Source organism: Triturus cristatus, chromosome 6 (genome assembly GCF_964204655.1).
Source record: "Triturus cristatus chromosome 6, aTriCri1.1, whole genome shotgun sequence".
NCBI lineage: Eukaryota > Metazoa > Chordata > Amphibia > Caudata > Salamandridae > Triturus > Triturus cristatus.
Genome location: NC_140589.1, coordinates 1,741,682,728 through 1,741,705,534, shown reverse-complemented (window position 1 = coordinate 1,741,705,534; position 22,807 = coordinate 1,741,682,728). Strand labels below are relative to the sequence as shown.

General features: G+C 47.3%; 1 protein-coding gene across 4 annotated transcripts in view; it reads left to right on the top strand.

Annotated features, from left to right (window-relative positions):
• WDR26 (WD repeat domain 26) overlaps positions 1-17,834 on the top strand; it is a 618,259-nt gene extending 600,425 nt beyond the window's left edge. For all 4 annotated transcript variants that reach the window (XM_085613001.1, XM_085613004.1, XM_085613002.1 and 1 more), the window contains 2 exons: positions 5,854-6,039; positions 13,388-17,834. In XM_085613001.1, the coding sequence (XP_085469127.1) occupies positions 5,854-6,039; positions 13,388-13,413 (212 nt within the window). In that variant the 3' untranslated portion in view covers positions 13,414-17,834. The remainder of the gene's footprint in view (positions 1-5,853; positions 6,040-13,387) is intronic.
• The last annotated feature ends 4,973 nt before the right edge of the window (positions 17,835-22,807 follow it).

The following is a 22,807-nucleotide window of genomic DNA, read 5'->3' as shown; positions in this document are numbered from 1 at the left end:
AACAAAACAGACGACATGGCACACATCCCCGTGTGCCATGCCCACAAACCACTGCCCTGGCATACATCAGTCACCCCTCTAGCTGGGTGCCCTATGCCAGTGGTGAGGGTACAGGTGCATGAGCCCTGTACCCCTACAGTGCCCAGATCCATTCCTGGGCCCTGTAAGTGCAGTGTTGCCATAAAGAATATATGGTGTCATTACGAACTCCACAGCCCCATAATGGCTGCACTGAAGACTGGGTAGTTTGGTATCAAACTTCTCAGCTCATTAAACCCCCACTGATGCCAAGGTGGGATTTAATGTGAAATGCATGACAGAGGGCATCTTAGAAATCCGACCAACTCCCAGTGACCTGACTGAGTGGCTGCGCAGGCTGCCACCACCAGACATGTTTCTGGACACCAGGGTCGAGAGCTTGCTGCTCTCGGGGGCCTGAAACAATGCACATCCTGGGACGAGGTGCCAAACCTCCTCCCCCAGGATGGGCAGGGTTCACGAAGGAGAAGCTTCAAAGGCATACCACCTTTGTGAGCTTATCCAGACCACTTGCTGTACTCAGCAACTGGTCCTACCCCCTACTTTTGGCGGGAGACCCGACGGGAAAAACAAAGTGAGGAAGAGAGGTGTGCCCACCTCTGCCAACTCCACCCCTAAGGTGGGGCAAGAGTAGAGGTGAAGAACAACCTCAAGTCCCCGCCATCTTGAGGATGGGGGGACCCAGCCAACCAGGGACAGGCTGCTGCCCCCCTCCCACTGGAGAGTGGCAGAATAGGGGGTTTACCTACCCCTGGAAAGGGATCCATTGGTCCCTGCCCTTTACCTACCTGTAACTCCCCTAAATTTAGTATTTAGGGGCACCCTGGCCCTTCCATCCTCAGATACAGCAACCACAAGCAAAGGACGAGAAGCCATGCAGAGCTAACAAGAGGACGACGCCCACTGACTTGGCCCCAGCCCTACAGGCCTGTCTCCCTTCGAACCTGCTGCTGCAAAACCCCCACGTGTCCAGCGGCCAGCAACCTCAAAAACCCCGGAGGACCTGCCTGCATTCACTTTCCAAGCTGCTTCTCCCGTGAACACCGGATGTGTTTGAACTGCAGCTTCTGGTGCCAGCCATAAACTGCGAATCCAGCACACTCTGCACCTGCCAAGCCCGGCCCGTGTTTGAGTGAACAAACACCACGAAGAGGTCCCCCCAGCGATCCTGACCCAAGATCCAGCGACCCCTGACCTGCCTCAAGCCTCCAGACAACGCCTGCAGCCTCAATCCAGAAGACCCCCACCGCGACCAGTGCGGGTAAGAAAATCCGACATCCAAAGGCACCCCTGCACCCGTCGCCCCACGGCCTTGTGTGCCCAACCCAGTGGTGCCTAACCATCCCTCTACATCCCAACTTACCCTCGAAGTGGTGGTCACTCCTGGAAGATCTTCGTCCCCGAGCTTGCAGTGTTTCTTTGTCCTGGAGAATCCCAATTGAACTCAACAGGGCACCCGACCTCAAAACTGCACCCTGCACCCGGCTGCCCTAGCGCCGCTGAGGGTGCCCCTTTGGTGCTAACTTGGCCCCCAACTTGCCCTGAGCTTAACCCTAGGAGCTTTGCTCCCACAACCCTGTGGCCTGCTTGCTTGTCACATTCCTCTAGTAGCGACTCCCACGCTTCTATCCATGAACAAGGGGCAAGTACTGCATCCCAAGCTGACTTCTCTTCACTTGTCTGCCTGGATCCTGATGGCTGTGAGCTCGGCGAATTGAATATACCTGACTAGTGTGGAGTAATTCTATCTAAAGCGCGAGCAGAATCCACCAACAAATCATACCAATTTAGGTGGAAACTTTTTTCTGTATGTGGTGTACTTGCGACACCAGTGCAGATTCTGCCTTATCTTCGTCATTTAGCCAGGACTGGCCTTGCACATTCGTCAATAAAAGTACAACTAGCAGCGAAGGAGATCGAGGAACTCTGTGTCCCTATGGTCAGCATGATTAGTTAAACAGTACCTCAAAGTTTTTACATCTTTTCCACCAGTGAAACTACCTCCTCCATCCTGGCAGTGTGTGGTACTGAGTCAGTTTGAGGCTGCAGGTATCGGCTGGAGGCTTGAGGCAGGTCAGGGATCGCTGGATCTCGGGTCATGATTGCCAGATCTCGGGTCATGATCGCCGGGGAGACCTCCTCGTGGTGTTTGCCCACTCGAGCTCGGGCCGTGGACGACTGATGCAGAGTGGTTTCGCGTTTTTCGGCCGAGGCCAGAGGTTGGAGATGAACATATCCGGTGTTCACGGGCGATAGTCTTTGTGGTTAAAGGGAGGCAGGTCCTCCGGGGTTTTCGAGGTTGCTGGCTGCGGGACACACCGGGTTTTCGCAGGAGCAGGTTCAAGGTGGAGACAGGCCGGTAGGGCTGTGGCCAAGAGAGTGTGGGTCTTCCTTTTGTTCGCTTCGGCACGGCTGTTCGGTCCTTCTTCTTTTCTTGTAGTTGGTTCTTGTCTGAGGAAGCAAGGTTCAGGGCTGCCCCTAAATACTAGATTTAGGGGCGTTACAGGTAGGTAAAAGGTTGGGACCAATGGGTCCCTTCCTTGGGGTGGGTATACCCCCTATTATGCCACCCTCCTGTGGGAGGGGGGCATATGCCTTTCCCCGGTTGGCTGGGTACCCCCCCGTCTGCAAGATGGCGGGGACTGGGAATTGTGCTTCCCCTCGCCTCCCTCCACCTGAGGGGTGGAGTTTGCAGAGGTTGGCACACCTCTCTTCCTCACTTGGTTTTTCCCCGGATCTACCACCCAAAGTGGGGGTCAGAACCAGTGGGGACCAGATGCTGAAAGCAGCAAGTGGCCTGGAGAAGCTCACAAAGGCGGCAAGCCTTTGAAGTTTCCCCTTCGTGGACCCTGCCCATCCTGGTGGGGAGGCTTGGCATCTCGTCCCAGGATGTGCATTGTCTCAGGCTCCCGAGAGCAGTAGGCTCTCGACCCAGGGGTCCAGAAACATGTCTGGTGGTGGCAGCTGAAAGCAGCCACTCAGCCTAGACACTAGTGGCAGGTTAGTTTTCAGGGGGCATCTGTGTGCATTTTTCATTATATCCCACACTGGCATCAGTGTGGGTTTAATGTGCTGCGAAGTTTGATACCAAACTTCTCAGTTTTCAGTGTAGCCATCATGGTGCTGTGGAGTTTGTAATGGAAAACTCTCAGCACCATATACTCTTAATGGCAGCACTGCACTTGCAATGTCTCAGAATGGACCTAGACAATGTATGGGTACAGGGGTCATGCAACTGTACCCTCACCACTGGTATAGTGCACCCAGCTAGAGGGGTGACTGATCTATGCCAGGTCAGTGGGCTGTAGACATGGCACACAGGGGTGTGTGCCATGTCGACTCTTCACTTTGTTCTGCACCAAAACACGCAGCCTGCAAAGGGTGTGTGTGTGTGAAGGTACAGGACTGCTAAGGGTGGCACAATAAGTGCTGCAGCCCTTAGAGGCCTTCCCTGGTCACAGTCCCCTGGGTACCTGTGGTACCATTTACCAGGGGCTGACCTGTGGCCAGAGATGGCAATTGGGTTTAGGCTTCAATGCAGTTTTAGGGAAGGAACATAGGCCCTGGGTACCTGGTTAGCAGAAGTCCTGAGCACACTCAGTGAAAGCACATTAGCAATTCAGCAAAAAGTGGGGGCAACCATGTAGTAAGAGGGCACTTTCTCTCACTGGAGAACTACAGTTATAGGTAAGTAACTTATTTTCTTCACCTCCTGCACCCTAGACATAGACCTTTTTGCCATATACGAAAATGCAAAATGCCCAAACTTCACCTCCAGATATCCACTCACCCAGTTCCTGGAGATTGTGTTGTAAATGAATTGATCAGGGATCTTTGCCTACGCTTTTCCTCCTCTCCCACTGATACTGTATGTGGTCAGGAAGCTTGGGCAAACAGCCCTCACTTTAATCTGGTAGCTCAAACGTGGACCAAACAACCATGGTTCTCAACTTACATTGCCCCTCATGAGATGCTCCCCAACAGGCTGAACCTTACCACACAAATCCACTGCAAAGTCAGAAACCCAGACACCTCAATCTGGTGATTTAGCTCCTGAGGTCCTAGAGTTTGGTTAACTTGGTTTATCGCAAAAGTGCATGGATATACTCAAAGAAGCCCGTAGGCCAACTACACACACCTGCTGCTAAGTGGAAGCGGTTTGTCCACTACTCTCCAAAGCACACAGACCCTCTTGCCCCTACAGTGCAAGACATTATATGTTACATTCAACAACTAAAAAAGTCTAGGTTGGCCTACAAGTCAATTAGGATAACCTTTGCCACCATTGCTGCTTATATGCACAACATGGAACACCCTTCCCTCTTCAAAATCCCTGTAGTTAATGTGTTTATGGAGGTCCTTAAACATGTTATTCCAACAAGGCTACTTTAATCTCCAGTCTGGAATCTCAATGTTGTACACACCAGATGTATGGGACCCCCTTTCCAGCCACTGCATTCGTGCCCTCTGTAGTTTCTTTCATGGAAGTTGCTTTACTTGCAGCCATTCCAACTACAGGCCCTCACATTGCAGGAACATTCTTCCCAGGTTCACTGTGACTGAGTGGTTCTTAGAACCAATCCTAAATTACTACCCAAGGTGGTCTCCCTATTCCAACTTAATTAGACAACTACGCTCCCAGTCTTTTTTGCACAACCTGACTTGATAACTGAAAGAGCACTCTACACACTTAATGATATTCATGCTCTTATGTTTCTATATAGATAGGACCAAGTCCTTCTCTAAAATGCTAAAAGTATTTGTAGCCTTTTCTCAGCCTTATAAAGGCCATGCCATTTCTAAGGCAGGGATCGTCTGGTGTATTGTCAAATGCATCCAAACGTATTGCGCAAAGGCTAAAAATCCTACATTCCAACATATTGTGCAAAGGCTAAAAACCCTACATTCCATCCCCAGGCCACACTCCACCAGCAAACAGGGCACCAATATGACTTTTGTGGGGAACATCCCCATAGCAGCTATTTGTAAAGCAGCCACATGGTCCACTCAACATTGTGTGGACATCCTTGTAAGGCAGCAAGCCAAAGTTGGTCAAACTGCCCAGAGGGCCCTGTTGTTGACCTCTGCACCATCCACTGGCTAGCCACCGCTAAGGAGGAGTACTGCTTTACAGTCGATGCAGAGCATGTGTATCTACAGCCCCACATGCTACGAACTGATGTTTCTTACCATGTAAGCACCTGTTCATTGTATGTAGTGCTGTAGAATCACATGGGCCATCCTTGTCCTTGGAAGCCAGTGTTACAGATATCTTCACTTTAATAGTATTCTCTTTCTACATGTATGAACACAGTTCTTTTCTTATTCACTACTCCATTCCTACTCCCACCCGTTAGCCGAAAAACGTATAAGAAATACAACTTGCAATTGTCAGAGCCCAAAAGTAGATGGCAGGAGCAATGCTGAGCATGTGATCAACAGCACTAAATGCAACAAACCGATGCTTGCAGGGTAAATAACAGAATCCTTACAACATTTATAATTGCATCTGTTGCATTAAGGGTGATATCATGAGCACTGCATTTGTTGTACGAGTTATGGTTTGCATGACTACTGTGTTGCTAGCCATAACTTGGGCATTTGTGTTTTTCTGTTTTAATTTGTAACCATAGCTGCACTTTAACTGTTTTTAAGAGCGTGTGTGCTTATGCTAGGTCACAAAGCATTCCTCAGGCACGTAATGAACACATAGTGATTATATTGATCAATGCTTAAAATCCTAATCTGAGCTCCTGTGCTAAACACACTTTTTTCTATTTTTGTCATCTTGGACTTTATCCTGATCCTTTGCAGACCATAAAGTATATATCTGGCACAAACGTAGTGAGCTGCCCATTGCAGAGCTTACTGGACATACTCGTACTGTCAATTGTGTGAGCTGGAACCCGCAGGTCCCATCCTTGATGGCAAGCGCGTCGGATGATGGCACCGTTAGAATATGGGGACCTGCACCGTTTGTAGACAACCAAGATTTCGAAGGTAATTCCTGTTGTGTCTATGCCCTACGATATCAAGACAAGTTTGTTTTCTGGTTCATAAATCCTGATTTTCTTTAAAATGTGTTTAAGGTTAGTGTTTTCCAAGCTGTGGGTCGCCAATGTCCAGGCAAAAAATAAATATGCCTTTAAATTCTGTATTTATCATGTCACATTTACTGCGCTTCGAAGACCGGGGAAAGTTGTCAGGCTATGTCTTCTGCTGCTTCTCTTTTAACAAAGAGACTGGTGTTTACAAACGCCTCTCACTTTGCAGTCCGAGAAAGAAAAATAAAGTGAAATATGTGACAATCCTGCTGGGGTGCATGAAGTGTAAAATGAAAGCTGGAGGATGTAATCTTTTCCTAACACAGCAAAATATAAATATCTGTAAATGTACTGTTCACATTCAGCAGCCGAAGATGGCTAGTGGATCACAAATGGTGTCTCCATCCTCAGGTGGTGCGTAGACTCTTCCAAGAGTGGAGAGAGCCTTGGTTAGATCTGTTCGCCACTGATGACAATGCCCAATGCCAGCAGTTTTGCATGCTGGCCTTTCCAAGGAGACTCTCGCTCAGAGACTTTGTCTTGAGTGGAGATCCAGCCTCCTTTCTGCCAATACTACTACTGCCCTGAATTCTCAAGAGGATGAGGACTGACCAGGCCCAAGTTATTATGGCTACGGTTTGGGCATAGAGAGACTGGTATCCTGAGCTGTTGAGCATGACCATTGGTCCTCCAATCAGGCTGCTTATTCAAGAGTATCTTCTCTCGCAGCAACAGGGAAGGGTTCTGCACTCGAACCTGCACACCCTTAGCCTTTGTGGAGATTATACGGTGACAGTTGACAGCTTTTAACCTTCCTCCTGAAGTCTGTGATCTTATTCTGGCACACAGGCATCGCTCCACCAAGTCCATTTACGCTTCCCATTGGGATAAGTTTGTGACATGGTGTAATTCCCATTTCATCTATTTCACCCCCTTCACCCAACACCTTTATCCACAAGTGTTTGCTGAATCTCCCATTGAACCATAGCAGTCCAGGGACCTTTCGCAGCAAGATTGAAAGCCATAAATTACTGTATTTCAGAGTACTTTTCCACTGAGTTCTTGCACTGATTGGATAACGTAGGTTTGAATGTCACACTTTTAGTATGTCATTATTGTATGTTTGAATAATGATCTCTACTTGGTGAGCAAGCTGTTTTTTTCACCTTATGAAGATTTACTGTCCTAAATGCTTTGAAATATAGTCCTATGTTAGGGATTACACATTTTCTTTTGCCTAAGTGCATTGCAGGTTCATGCCAAAGATGTGGATAAATTGAACTAAGGAGACATTTCAAATAAGGATCTAATTCAAACAAGGTTTACGTTATACATTTCTCACTCATAACAGAGTGAGACGCAAGCTCATTGCAAAAGCCTTAGACATATTTACACAGTGTTGCGGGCCCAAACCGAAGGTCTTTTGTGTTCAGCACCAAAGAATAGTCTTGAGGTGCTCCTACTGTCAAGCATGGGTGTAGAATGGGTGATCCTATACAAAAGTCAAGTCGGACAACAACCGCCCCCATATAGTTCAGGAACATATTTCCAAGTTAAATGCATGCACTGCTAAAATGAAAATTTTGAGCCTGGGCATCCGGGCTGTTTCCTCCACTGATTTGGATACAGTATCGAAATCCCCGTGCTTGCATAAACCCTACCTAACGTGGAAGCAGGCAAATTGATTGCAAGGAATTTATCTAGGTTGAGGCCAGAAGAACTCAGGACATTTGATTTCTCTAGCAGAGTTAAAATTGAACTAAAGAACCTCTTCTTGCCGCCTGCACAGTGAAAAATGGAGCTGCTGCTTCAAAGCTGCTCCGTATTTCACTTGAATGCGGCTGCCCCAGGGCAGTCGCGGAGTCGTGCTGCCCTGGGGGCAGCACATTCAATATAATACGGCGCACACTCCTTATTTGCGCAGGGCGCACCTTTTGAAAGGTGCACCTGGCGCAAACAAACAAAGAGTCTGCAGTATTCTGTAATATGGCCCCAGGTGGCAAGCTGCAGCAGGCAACAACAAACAGCAGGTGGCAGGCAGGGAACAGTAGAGTAAGAAAAGTCAATTGCAGCAGGCAGAAAGTTAGTGAGCCACAAAGCAAAGAGGCAGCTCCACCATGAGCACAAGCCACACTGGCCTAACCCCGGCTGCCTCCGTTCACCAAGGGAGCTATGCGTGCCTACTGCACTTGCCGCTGCTAGCCAATTACGGGGCACTTTACATATATTCTGTAAGCCACTTATCTGCTCCAGGGAGGACCCTCCTCCCCACGGCTTTTGATCTGACAGCGATCTGCAACAGCCAGCAGTAACTATGATGACAACCCCAGAATCTTTTTCTACAACAGACATTGGCAGAAACTCCTGGATATTACTCCCAGTGCACTAGTTCAGTATGCCGTCCGGGAGCGGCAGACACCCTTGGACAACCTCACCAGATAGAGGGCTTCCAGGGCAGGGGAGCGCTTTCAGGCAACCACAGAATGTGTCTGATTTTCTCTTTCATCCACTGATTTGATTCCTTCTCACACAAAGGTTAAATCCAGGGCACAAAGTTGTTTTCCAACATCCATGCTTTAAAAAACGACTAACCTTTAAAGAGACATTTGTTGAGGAGGAGCAAAGATGGCGGAGCGAGACGATGTGCCTCCTAGCCGATCTCAGTCTACTGCTGAAATACCACTTTTGAAATCTAGCCACTAAGCATAAGCTGCATCCAAGGTGTAAAATGGACACGGAGCAAAGAAGAATGTGCTAAATGCTGGCAAAAAAATGTAATCTGGTCCAATGAGAGTGGATTGCGGTCTGCCCCTCTGAGCACTCATCTCAAGTTTGCAAGTTTTCCTGAAAATGGATTCTGGAAAAGCTAACGGAAGGGCTAATGGGAGGGAATTCAGAACCTGGCCATAAGGTACACAAAGGATCTACCACTCCTCCTTGCCTTAAGCACCTGGGGAATATGAAGACATTTTTGACTTCTGGATCTCAAAGATCTGGATTAAGAGCACGCCTTGATTCTTTTCCTTAGATATAAAGGCCCTTTATGTTCGATCGCTCTGTAGGCTAGAGCGAGAGCCTTGAATTGGACCCGGTTAGTAATGGACAGACAGTGAAGCTATTACAGATGGGGTGATATTGACCGACTGGTGTTGGAATTTTCAAAATTAGACGAGCTGCAGCATTTTGCACATTTTGAAGGTGCAGTGTCAGATAGGCCAGCTGGCCCAAATATAGACTGTTAGCATAGTCCAGTTTTGAAGTCAGAGAATGAACATTGGTCTTTTGGGTGTCCTTGGGAGCTAAAGACAGCATCCTCCTTAAAGATTGAAGGGTTCCAAAGCAGCAGGCCTATATTGCTTTAACTTGGGGTATGAATGAAAGTTCAGGATCTAATATCCCCAACCTAGCAGTTGAGGCGGGGGAAGGGTGGTATGCCCAGCTCCAAAGGCCACCACTTGCATGAGTCAGGGTAGTATTTAGTTCCCAAAAAAAGGACCTCCATTTTATTGGAATTGTGCTTACGGTAATTTTTGTCATCCAGTTGCCCACTGATTTAAGACAGTTTGAAGAAATTAAAGGCAGCTATGTCATTCTCGTGGAAAGAAGGGAGAAGCTAGGAATCTCATGAGAGATCAATGGTAGGCCCCAGGATTCAAGTAAGCTTGCCAATGGCTCCAAGTAAATATTAGAGTGGGGCGAAGTGCAGAGCCCTGTGGCATTCCTTAGTCCAAAGGTTTTGGGGAGGAAGGGAAGGGTGATAAGAAAACGGATTGTGTCCTGTCTACCAAGAAAGATATAAACCAGGCAAAGTCCGAACCTTGGATCCCCATTTTCCTGAGCCTACTCAGGAGAATGGCATGGGATACTGTATCAAAGGCCGAGGATAAATCGAGGGGCACCACCATTGCCCTGAATTCTGATCGAGATTGTCCTTGAGAAACTCGATTTCCAACAAGGAAGATTCAGTAGAAGATTCTGGTCAAACACGTGGCACTGGTGGCATATGGAGGCTCCCCGGTGGGATCAGAAGTTTCAGTGGGCCCAACATGGAAGGGACCTCTCAGACCACAATCAGATTGCAGGAGATTATGAAAGATCTGCTGTGGTGGTTACTGGACCATAAATGGGTCAGTGACAAACCCTGCTAAGTTTCCCCACCCAGACCGATGTATTATTTGGATGGCCATCTGGGAGAGGTGGAGTTGAGTCCTCTGGGCTCCGGCAGAGTCCCGGTTTCATATCAACCTTCTGTAGCGGATGGACATTCATTTGGCATTGAAAGCCTTCCTTTTATCCACCAAGGGGGAGGCTTGGCTTAGGGGAAGGTGCTCACAGATCACACCACTGCCATGTGGTACTGCAACATCTAAGGTGGGCTTGGGTCACAGACCCTGTGCCTGCAGGTCTTGCGCCTCTAGAAATGGCTGGACTACCCAAGGAATCTTCCTGGTAGTAAACCGCCTGGCAGGATCACTGAATGCCAGGGCAGACGAGTTCAGCAGTTATTGCCTAGTGGATCAAAAGTAGTAGTTACATCTGGAGGGGGTGCAAGGTCTCTTATGCAAATAGGGAGAACCTTGGCTCGATCGGTTTGTCTCTGCTGAGAAAGTGCAATGTCAGCCCTTCTGCGTGTCGGATTTTCCAAGACTTCTCTCGCTCTGGACATCTCTATGCCTTTCTGCTGATACCTCGCCTGTCCCGAGTTCTCAAGAATTTAAGGACAGACCACCCCCCAAGTCATCCTAGTGGCCACAGACTGGGCACATATAGAATGGTATCCGGAACTCCTGGGTTTGAGCATCTGTCCACAAAAGCTTCTCCTCTGGGAGGTTCTGCTGCTGCTGCATTTGTTTGCACCTGGGTTTTCACAATCTCCACTTTCATGCTTGAAGATTGATCGGCTACCGCTGAACAACTTCAGCCTTCACCCAGGGGCAGTTGATGTCATCTTGGTCACCAGGTATCCTTCAACAAAAACTGTGTACGCCTTTTGGGACACATTTTTGGCTTGGTGTGGTACTCTGCTAAAAGACTCCCTTCAGACAGTTATCTGGTGTTTTGTCATTTGTTTTGTCTCTAGCTCAGCAAGGATTTGCTCTGGGTACAGTTGGAGAACCTATCTGTCGGCTCTTTAGGTTTTTTGCAGTTGCCGTATCAGCCCTCTTTGTTTAGGTCTCCAGTTGGTATGCGCTATTTGAAAGGTTTGCATTTGCTCCATCCCTCTCCCTATGTCATGCCACAGTGGAACCTCCACTTGGTCCCACATTTCTGTTGTGCAGTCTATTTGAGCTGCTTCACAGCTGTCCTGGTGGCTCCTCACCCTCAAGACCGTTTTCCTTGTCATGATAGCATCGGAGCAGCATGTGATTGAGCTTCAATCTGTTGTCAACCTGCCGTTCACCACCTTCTTCCCAGACAGGCTTAAAGTTGTGACACTGTTCCACGTCTGTCAAAATCTCACTGTACCATCGTTCTACTCTGTGCCTTACTCCTCTAAGGTGGAGTAGAGACTCCATTGCTTGGATCCAAAAAGAGTACTCCATTTTTATGCAGATGTTACCAAAAAACACCAGATGGGGTTCTGTGCAGAAGAGGACCAATTCGAAAAGGAATACATAGGAATATATTCTTTGAGTGATTGCACTATGGAAATGTTTGCAGAGCTGCCTGTGCTAAAGTGAGTTCGTCATTTGCTCAAGATGTAATTCCTCTGATCCTTTATAGATTAAGTTAATGGATTGAAGTGGAAACGTAAATATGAAACTAGAAAAATGCAGGAGGCCTTAGAGCTCAGCAGAGCTGAAGTCACCAGGTGCTGGGCAGAGCTGAAGTCTGACCAGGTGCTGGGGGTTAGTTTTAGAAGATTTTGTCATCAACTTTCATAGAAACATCAAGGAAAACTCTTCATTCATTTTTGAGTGTCCAACGCTGCTCAGGTTAAGAAATTATTTGCACTGGGTTTCAAGTTAACCTATAATCCTTGACATTTAAAACCAGCCGATGGAGGAGAAGTTATATGGAAGTCTTGCAAAGTCTTTTGATATCACCAAACCTTCATCAGCCTGTTTTCTAGGTATGGATAAATGCAGATTTTCGTTTTCCTTAAATGAGGAGCTAGTAAAACTTTCTATTGGCAGAGCTGTTTCTCCACAGCAAATCTCAAGAACTTCAGATGCCTCTCGATCATTGGTGTCCTTTAATGCCCTCCTAAAAATACCAATAGATAAAGAACTTCTGCCACAAAGGCCATTGCAGCAGAGCCAGGGCAGGGCAGGGCATACAGAAGACGAAAAAAAAACAGTTATAGCTTCAACCGTGAGGCAAGGTTTGATGCAGGTGGTATTGGTTTCTTTAAATCTGGATTTTCGGTCTTTTATTTGTGCTTACTACAACTACATTACCCTTTATTTCTTTATCATTTAAGAAAGGAGAAAGATGTAATACTTAACATTCTTTTCCTTAGTGTCCTATCAAGGTTAATTTGGATATTTTTTTAATGAAATCCCGTCAATATAGCCTACATCTAGTGATTAAAAACGCACAAACGGGAAAGAAGGAAGAGAAAAACAGAACCCCCTCACAAAAGTAAGATAGCAGGCACTTGCAAGAGTGACATAAAGTGGAAGGAGCTGTCTGGTAGTCGATGAAAGAGGCATGTGGAGGATTGAAGACTACGCTGCCTTGGTATAATTATGTACACATGTACTAAATAGCGCCAGACGCAGGCTCTTGAGCAGAGCTCTGGGGCTTGGGCACCGACACTCATTCTTTTACCAACTAAGCACTGATATATTTGCTCCGTGTTTCAGGATATGAGCAGAACTTGTCAGTGCTTAATCCGTGAAAGATCTAGTAGACAGGTTTATTTCGGCTTCTTGGACCGCCTGGGGTTCATTCGCCTCGGCCCCTTGGTATTCCTGCAAGACACAAACAGGCTAAATGAAATTCAAGAGGCCGAATAGAATGTAATTAAACTCAAAGTGGATAACTGTTAAAGGGAAGTAACATTTTGTCTAATTTTTTATTTGCTGTAATACATAACCCTGGCAGCATGGTCACTGTAATATCACATTCTTATTCATGTTATGTACATTAACTTGTAATAGTCTCTGCCCTCCAGATATGATTTTAGTGGAATCCACGGTTTCTGTTTAGAATGGTGTGAATGGCCTCAAATTATGGAATACAATACGAATGAGTGTATCCCGCTATTTAAGAAAATAAGGAAAACGTATATGTATGTGGTGCTAAACCGTATTTGCTATGAGTGTTAACTAACTTTTCTCTTTCTTTTTTACTAACAGAGGAATGCAGTAGCATGGATAGTTGATGGTGAACTTGAAGCAGACGACTTCTGTTTAACTTAAAATTAGTCGTATTTTAAATGGCTTGGGATTTGGTGCAAACAAACATGATTGTTAGCTGGACAGACATGCTCGTCATGAAATAAAAAAAAATCGCAAACCATTTCTGAAGCCCTGTGGGGTCCAAGCATTTGCCACCTTGCTTCATATTGCCCAGCTGAGATGAAGCACGTCGTTAGACCGTTGTTGGACACCGTGTTGAATTATACCCCCATCGGTTGTGGAGAACTGTACTACATTCAGGCTATCCATCGAACTCAGTATATATATATTTTTCCCTTCTGCCTTTTGTCTGGCAGGCTACCATTCTTGTTGCTCTTATGTGTAATGACGTTGAAATGCTTGTTTGGAAAATTTTATTTAACAGTTTAGAAGGCTTGAATAGAGTGCTTTAGTCAGAGGGGTATACACGCGGTAGGAAAGTACTTCCTTCTCGTTTCTCCAAAACGCTCTGCCTTATTTAGTTTGAGGTCTTTCAGCTTGGTTCATGGATTCTAGCCTTGCCTATTTCGCAGACTTACAGATGCAGATCATAAAACAGTGAACTTTGTCGAAAGCACTCAACATCATATTTGACAACAGAAATAAAAATTGTTTTGTACTTTTCACAAGCTGTTTTACCCTCGCTAAAGGGTTAACAGTTACAGTTTTTTTTAAAATAAATTAAGTATTTATAGGATTAAAGTGACTTTATTTGTATACCGTTGGAATTCAGTCCAGTGTCATCCTGAATTCAGTCATGCAGTAGTAAGCAATGTCTTTCCCAGAATAGTATTCATGGCATGTTGAAAGCTGAGGCCGAAGGATGCAGGCTGCCTAGGTTTTTTTTCTCCGTGGTCTAGGGAGGAAATATCTTGATCATAAATTAAAATTGGTTAACTAAAAGCAAGTTCAATTGCAAACCGTACAATATGCATAATGCATATTAATAGGCGTACAGTAAAAGTGTGGTTTCAACTGTAAGAGGATTTTCCTTTCTTGCAGAACACGGTCTGGACTGATGCAGTTTTAAAATAAAAAATGGAGCTAACCTGTGATAAGATTGCAGCTTGCTTTGAGTTCTTTTTAAATGAGAAGATACTACCTTCTTAAGGACGATGCAAAGCCTATTGGGAAGACTTTAGCAGTGGCATCACTTTTGCTACTTGATTATGCTTTGTATGCGCATCGTAGCAGTAGCTACCAGTGCTCAGACACCAGCAAATCTACTATATGTGCGAGGAACACAGCTGTTTACGGAGGTGAGGGCAGTCCTGTGTGCTTTTTGTTTTTTTAAGTTTCAAAAAAACCTTTTATTTAACATGAACATGGATAGTCTAGTTTTCTTTCTTTACAGGTGCACTTGTTTTGTTTTTAAGGTATGAAAGTTTCATGAAAAAACGTTCATTGTTTTGGCATATACAGTGCTATTTTTTTTTTCAGTAAATGTCCTGGTCAGAAGGGCATTTTATCTGCATATTATTTAGTTTTATGCGGTTTTATTTCATTGTGGTAGACTCCAACAACCCGACCGTTATTTAATCTGCCCTCTGACTATTTCCAATTTGAGGTATCCAATACCTGATGAGCTTTTGCCTTAACATACCTAAAACGCAATATACAAAATATTCTGTTGGCTTGACCAGTCAGATGGTTAAGTAGGCTAAATGATCTTTTGCAAAGAGTAGAAGTTGTAAACCATTAGTTGAACTCCTGTGCAGGTTTTTGTGGGGGGCGGTTATATGTTTGAAGTTTGGAGGATATTAAATATGCCTCTGTTCGTCTCAGCATTAGGTTCTTATGTGCTGGCTGAAGCTTCGTTGAAACTGAGCATGGACTGGGAACTGACCTGGACTAATACTGTGGATAATTTTCTCATAATGGCACGAGTCTTTCCCCACCTCCTTTACAGCATAATTTTTCATTGCTGAAATGGTATGGACAAACACGTTAACAATCTGGCAATGCTTCATGCGAGATTTCAAAACTATGCAATTTAAAGTTTATGTAGCATTTTAACAGTCTGGTATTTTCGGACCTAACAATGGTAGTTTATTTTTCATTTACATTTTTAGCTTGGATCATCGGCTGCTATGTTCTGAGGAAAAGAGCTTAGTTGTCTGGTTCACCAGCTATTGCTCAATGTTGCTCGCGGATTCAACCCCCAGCCAGGCCAACTCAGCCCTCCGTTCTTCTCAGCGAGGACCAATTATAATCTAATTTAATTCTTTAACTTTTGGGATCCTAAACTTTACAAGTACGCACTGTTCTATTGACTGTAATAATAAATCCTAGCAGCAATATACAAAGCCAAGTCATGCCGCCATTCTTGCACTGAATTTACAGCAACTTCGATATACAATTTCGCAGTAAACTGGGCCACAGCCTAACCAGTATCCATAATGCACCAGCCAACATGTTGTATATGAATAGTTAATTGATCTTTTTTATGTCTCTTTTGGGATTTGGATGACCATGACAAAAATGTGTCCCTTGCCTATAGCGGGCAAGTTTCTTTGTCTTTTACTGTACAATGGAACACAAAATACTTGAATACGCATTCCCATATCAGACCTTTCTCTTCCTTGATTGCTGCATTTGGAAGATGATTTACATGTTTAGTGTATTATTGGTTAATCAGAACGTACTTTGTGGTTACCTATATGTGCACTGTCGTGGTATAATGGCATACTTCCTCTCTTACCTGAATACTCCCACACAGTTGAGGTAAGTAGTTTAAATGAACATAGTGGCATGAAGTGCTACACTTACGAATGGTGCAGATCAAGTTAAGAGTTCTTTAAGCTTCATAAATTGAATTGTTATCTGGCTGTAAGATTTACCCCAATCACTTCAGCATACTGCCGATTTGGGTGACATATCTGCATCCTCTTCCCATCAGGAAGAGATCTGATCTTTTTATTTAAATCACTACAATCTTCCCGAATTACATACCATGTATCAGTGTATTGTGCACATGTAAAAACGTTGAAAGAATGTATATGCAAGTACACATCTAAGCAAATTGCGGCTTCGTTAAAAACTAGAGAAACAACAATGCACAAGTGTGTGTCTCCAGCACAGACACGGTAGATGGGCAGTGTGATTAGTTACATTACAATTCTAATTCAAGTTTAAAAGTAAGAACGAATATCCATTTTATAGCTAGCTTTTTCGTATCTGTGTAACAACTGCCCCTGGCTCTGTGCTACCTGGAGTTATATACTCATTTGTATGTATGGAAAGACTTGCACAAGCAAAACGATTGTGTCCCTGCTCATTTTTTGCCTTCTCCCCAGTGAAAGTATTGCTCTGTAGAGAATCTGATCTGGCATCTCTTGGAAGCAGTTCATTAGTTCACTGCCAAAACGTTCTCAGTAATCCTTTTAATGTTGGTTAAATGTTCATGCTGCTACTTGGATAGGTTATACAGTCAAATTGATGAAAACAAATTGGTTGCAAAAATCACTAGCACTTTGACACTTTCAAGACAATGGTGGACTTTTCACCTCAACTTGCCAAAAATACTACACCCCATTTGTGTTTTTGCTGATTAAGCTCTGCTAGGCAAGTGGCCTCGGGTACCCGATCCTCCAGAGAGGAATTTGAGTTTTCCAGTGTGCGATATTTCAGGAAACGGTGGTACCAACTGCTTTATGCACCAGTCGTGTGTACGTGAAGTGCCCACTGTGACCTTGAATTTTTGGTTAACCCTAGTATATTTTTATAAACCTTGCATTTAATGTAGCCCCATTTTAAAGCCCACACCACAACCCCAAGTCTCTGAAGTTAACGTTTTCTTCCTGTTGTCAGAATAAATATGCTAGATTTGAATGTTTAGTGTTTTGTAGGCACAGACTTGGAAAATGTTAATGGCTGCTTGAAAATGTTTTGAAATACAAAAAACAAGATCCACAAAAGCATGTGCATTCTTACGAACCAAGCTGTAGAGATCAAGAAACAAACTTTATTGTTCTCAAGATTTCTAAATTGTCAAGATGTGTATGGAGTTGTGGTGGAACTAGTTAACACTTAGAGCTTTTGGTATGTGATGACTATTTGCTATGGACTGATATTAAATGTTTCAAACGGATTGCGTTCTTAAATTTTCTGGATTTTTGTTATTATTGCAGACTATGATAAGTAGCTTACATTTCTTTGCAATATGCATTATACCATACCGTTGGTAATCCCATATTTATTTTCACCTTTTACTAATTATTTACATCACACCCATTTTTTATGAATGTGTAGCATTTTAAATCTAATTTTTTTGTTTAATCGGAAGACATTTATCCTTTGATTTATTTTATCAGGTTTTTTATGCATATTTTCCATGTTGGTGCACAGCACTGAAGAGAATCATTTGTATTCACTTTCAATTCAATAAACAAAATGAATGACTGGATTAATCAGTTCTGTGTCTTCACCCTCTGCCATCTGGTGGAGTTCCAGGTGTGAACTTATAATGCAGATAATCTATTCCTGTGCCTGAAGCACCTTATTTGGATGTGTAGGATTATATGAATGGTAATGTATTGTTGCTGCTGCACTCGTGGATTTTTTTTCTTTTTTGCATTAACCATAAGAAAATAACACCAGGGCACTGAAAAAGCAATTTTACTAGTCTGAAATAATACTTTTGAAATACTGTGATCATGATCATTGCAGTGGGATCACTCTAAGGATCTATAAGAATCATTTATTTTTATTGGCACTGTGTACAGACATCCCTTTATTTGCTAATATTTGTTTTATTTATATTAAAATGGAAAGTGGTGTATTTTCTCGGTTTACTCCTTTGAATTGTTGGAAATATACATTGTTTTCCATGTAGGCAGAATAGCTTCAAATTATTTTATGTTTGATCTGCCAGACAGGGTGAATTGGGCTTGACTGCTCGTGCTGGGGAATTTTTTCAAACGGAGTTCTAGCCATTTATTCTTTTTGTGTTTAAAACGTTTTTATTGAGACAAAAAACAAACCATGGGAGAGGGGGATAGGAGGTCAGGATACATGGAATACAGTCAAAGAAAAAGGGTGCAACTCCAGAGGGTTGGCAATAGGTAGCGCAGTAAGTCAGGGGGAAAAACACAGTAAATGAAGACTAGAAATGCAAGCTATGGAATCCCCACCCGCGTATCCGACACCCCAAATCTAAGCAATGAAAGCCATCAGCAACTCAACAGAACACAATCCCCCCCCCCCCATCCCCCATCCTCCCAGTAACGAAAGAACCACCCCCCCCCCCCCCCCCGTCCTATGGTCCCGCACCAGAGTAATCCTCACCAGGAAGCCCCGCACCCCCCCCCCCCCTCCCCGGGAGGTCCCCGTCTCACATGTAAACTAGTCCGCCGGGGTCGCCGGCGGCGTCAGCCTGAGAAGCCTAAGATACCTCGGGCAGGTGAGCTCCCGGAATTCAGTGGACAGCAGCGCTAGAAATGGTTGCCACAGCTCTTCAAATTGGTCTATCTCCCCCGCAACCGTAAGCGACAGCTTCTCCATCCCCAGCACATGCCAAAGCCTATGCAACCAACCGGTGATGGAGGGGACGTTGGCTGTGCGCCAGTGGATTAGAATGTTCTGAACCGCAGACCCCAGCGCAATTGCGATCTGCCTACCCCTGCGGGACTTCAGTGGGTACATTAGGTCATTAGGGAGGCCCAACAGGACATACGCCGGGAGTCGCGGCAACTCTATCCCAAAGTGCTTATCCACCTCGTCCAAAACTTCCTTCCAGTAGGCGGTCAGCACTGGGCAATCCCAAAGAATGTGTGAAAGGGTACCTTCCTGCCCGCAGCTCCGCCAACACCCCCTGTCAGTGTGTTTATGCATTTCATGCAGTCTCTCCGGGGTGTAGTACCAGTATGTGGACACCTTAGTAAAGGTCTCCGTAAGGCCCGTGTGATATGCAGAGTGCCGCGCCCGATACGCAATTTTGTCCCATTCCTTGTGGCTGAGTGTCCTACCCAATTCCCTGTGCCAGCGCTCCCTCCCCGGGTTGTAATAGTGAAACGGCGGGGGTTGTAGGTATTTGTACAGATCGGTAATTAGCTTAGCGTCGGAGGTCCGAGTAGCCAGCCACCTCTCATACGGTGTAATTGGACGGGCGGCGGTGGCACGCACCTGGGGCTGGAGGGCCCAATGCCGAACCTGCATGTAGCGCAATCTGTCCAGCTCCGTCAGGCCGAACTCCTGGCGGAGTTGCTGAAAAGGAACCACTCCCTCCGGGCCATAGATCTGGAAGAGTGCCCTGCAGCCCGCCTGCACCCAGTGGGAGAAAACCCCCGGCTCCATCCCTGGGGAGAAGTCCGGGTTGCCCACAATGGGCGTGAGTGGCGAAGGGAAGGTGGTAAGGCCCCGGGCCTCACAGACCGCGTCCCACACACGCAGGGGGACCCGCGTAACAAAGGAAGCGTAAAGATTAGGGGGGGCGATGCGCGCGGCGCAGGAATGGAACCTCTTGTAAGGTGCGGCCCGCCACCGCCTGGTCTTGGAAGAGCCAGTGTTTGTCGGACTCCCACCTGCTCCACTCCACCAGATAGCGTAGCTGTGCCGCCTGAAAGTACTTACGGAGGTCTGGAATGCCGAGACCCCCCGCTTCCGAGCAAGCGTGGAGAGGACCCTCTTCATGCGTGGCCTGCGGCCCTGCCAGACAAAGCGGGAAATGTCAGCCTGCATTTGTCGTATCCAGCCCACCGGGGGTTGGAGCGGGAGGGCCCGGAAAAGATATAGTATCTGGGGCAACACCGTCATCTTGACCGCCGCGATTCGCCCCAGCCAGGACAGCAGGCCTTTGTTCCAGCGGCCAAGCTCATCCTTGATCTTCCTGCTGAGGGAGGCATAATTGGCCGTAATCATCTCCGGCAATGTAGGCGCCAGCAAGATCCCCAGGTACGGCACCGTGGACGAGGACCACTGCATGGGGAAGAGCTGCTGAAGATCCCTCCTGGTATCCGCAGCCAGGGACACGTCTAACGCCATCGACTTGCTCATATTCATTTTGAAACCGGCCACCCCCGCAAAGGCGTCCAGTTCCCGGAGGCAAGCAGGCAGCGACCTCCTAGGGTCGTCCAAGGTCAACAGGACATCATCCGCGTAGAGACTGACGGTGTGGACGTACTGGCCCATCCGGACCCCGACAGCATCCGGATTATTACGAATCCTCTGAGCAAACGGCTCCATGTAGAGGACAAACAAGAGCGGCGAAAGAGGGCAGCCCTGCCGCGTGCCGCGCTCGATGGCAAAGCCACCGGAGCTACACCCGTTGACCCGCACCGACGCTGAAGGATGCTTATAGCAGTTAAATACCATGGTGCGGAACTTATCGCCGATCCCCAATTTCTTGAGGACCAGCTCAAGATACGGCCAGTGGACTCTGTCGAAGGCCTTCTCCGCATCGACGGACAGCAACATCCGTTCCCCCGAGATCCTTGAGGCCTTCTCCAGAACATGCGTCACCCGCTTGGTGTTGTCAACCGTCTGTCTGCCGGGCACAAAACCAGCCTGGTCTGCCTCCACCAGACCGGGGAGGTGTGGACTCAGCCTGGACGCGAGAATCCCCGTGTACAACTTGAGGTCGACATTTAAAAGCAAGATGGGACGGTACGAGCCGCAGAGGGCCCGGTCCTTCCCAGGTTTCGGGATTACCGCGACCGTCGCCCTCAGGAGATCCGGAGGGATGGCTCCCGGTTCGGAGAAAGAGTTAAATAGCCGAGTAAGGACAGGGGCCACGACCGTGCAAAAAGTCTTGTAAAATAGCGACGTGTACCCGTCCGGGCCAGGGGCCTTGCCATGTTTCAGCCGCGCGATAGCTGAAATCACTTCCTCAACATGGATGTCCCGCTCCAGGTGGTCCGCCTGAGCCGGATCCATTACCGGGAGGGTCACCGACTCCAAATAGCCGTCGGCATCCCGTGGCGAGGAGGGCTCCTCAGCATACAGCGCCTCGTAGAAGCCGCGGAAAGATTCCGCTACCTCCGCGTCCCCGGAGACAACCCCCCCGTCCGTGCCCACCAATTCTTTCACAACGCTACGCTGTTGCGCGACCCGGAGCCGGTGTGCTAGGAGCTTACCACATCTGTCCCCCCCCAGTGTAGTAGGCATGTTTCAAGCGTAGGGCGGCATACTCCGCCCTGTCAAGATCCAGAGCCGACAGGAGCTTCCTCGCTGCCTTCAACTGCCTCCACACCCTCGGCGCCCCCGTGTGGCGGTGGACCTGCTCAAGCTCCCGGACCTGAGCTGTCAGCTCATCCCTCTTCAGTTGCCGCTCCTTATTTTCAGCTGCAGAGATAGAGATAAATTCCCCCCGGAGGACTGCCTTCAATGCCGCCCACTGTGTCGCCTGCGAGGTGTCAGTGTTGCTATTGTGGGTGAGATAGTCCTGTATGACCTCCCCGATGCGTTGCACCACCGACTTCTTGTGTAGAAGGGTATCCCGAAGGCGCCACACCCCCCGAGAGGGGGAGGCTGCCGGCCACTGGAAAACGCCGGTGACTGGGGAGTGGTCAGACAGAGTCAGGACCCCGATGTCCGCCGCCGTGGCGGCGGCACGCATCGGTCCACTCACCAGGAGGTAGTCCAGCCGTGAGTAGGTTCGGTGTGCGTGCGAGAAATAAGAGTAGTCCCTATCCGTGGGGTGCATGGAGCGCCAGAGGTCGTGCAAGTCCATTTCCGCAATCCGGGCCCTCCCAGCCTGGAACAGTTCCCCCGTCTGCGGGAAGCGCTGCGCCGATCTGTCCATCACAGAATCGAAGACAATGTTAAGGTCCCCCCCCAGGATAATGTGGCGGTCGGGGGAAGCAGTGACATCCACCAGCGCGGAGTCTAGGAAGCGCTCTTGGTGATCATTTGGGCTATAAACGGAGCCGACCGTAAATGCTATGCCTCCCAGGCGCATGCGATACGCAAGGAGCCTCCCCTTCTGTTCAGCACACTTATGCAAAACCTCCCCCCGAAAGGAGCTCGCTAGGAGAATGGCTACCCCCGCCGTCTTGTTCGCTGCCGAGGAAAAGAACTGGGTAGGGAACTTAGCAGAACGCATCCTATGGCAATCTCGGGGCAATAAGTGTGTCTCCTGCAAAAGGCAAATGTCCGCCTGCGTCCCCTCCAGCAACGATAGGATCGCTCTGCGCTTCACCGGGTTATTCAGACCCTGAACATTAAGGGTCACTACCTTTAGGCCCGGCATTCCTCGCGGGGATCGGGAGCGCCATGCAATGGGCAGGGAATCAGCGGGTGGGGCGCGCGGGGCCGCCGCGCAGGACAAGCCAAAACAAAGCGGGCACAGACAACATCGGACGGGACCTTCCCAACCCCAAAACAACCCCCTCCCCCACCCCAAACACAACCCTGGCAACTAGCCACCCACAAACTCAAACA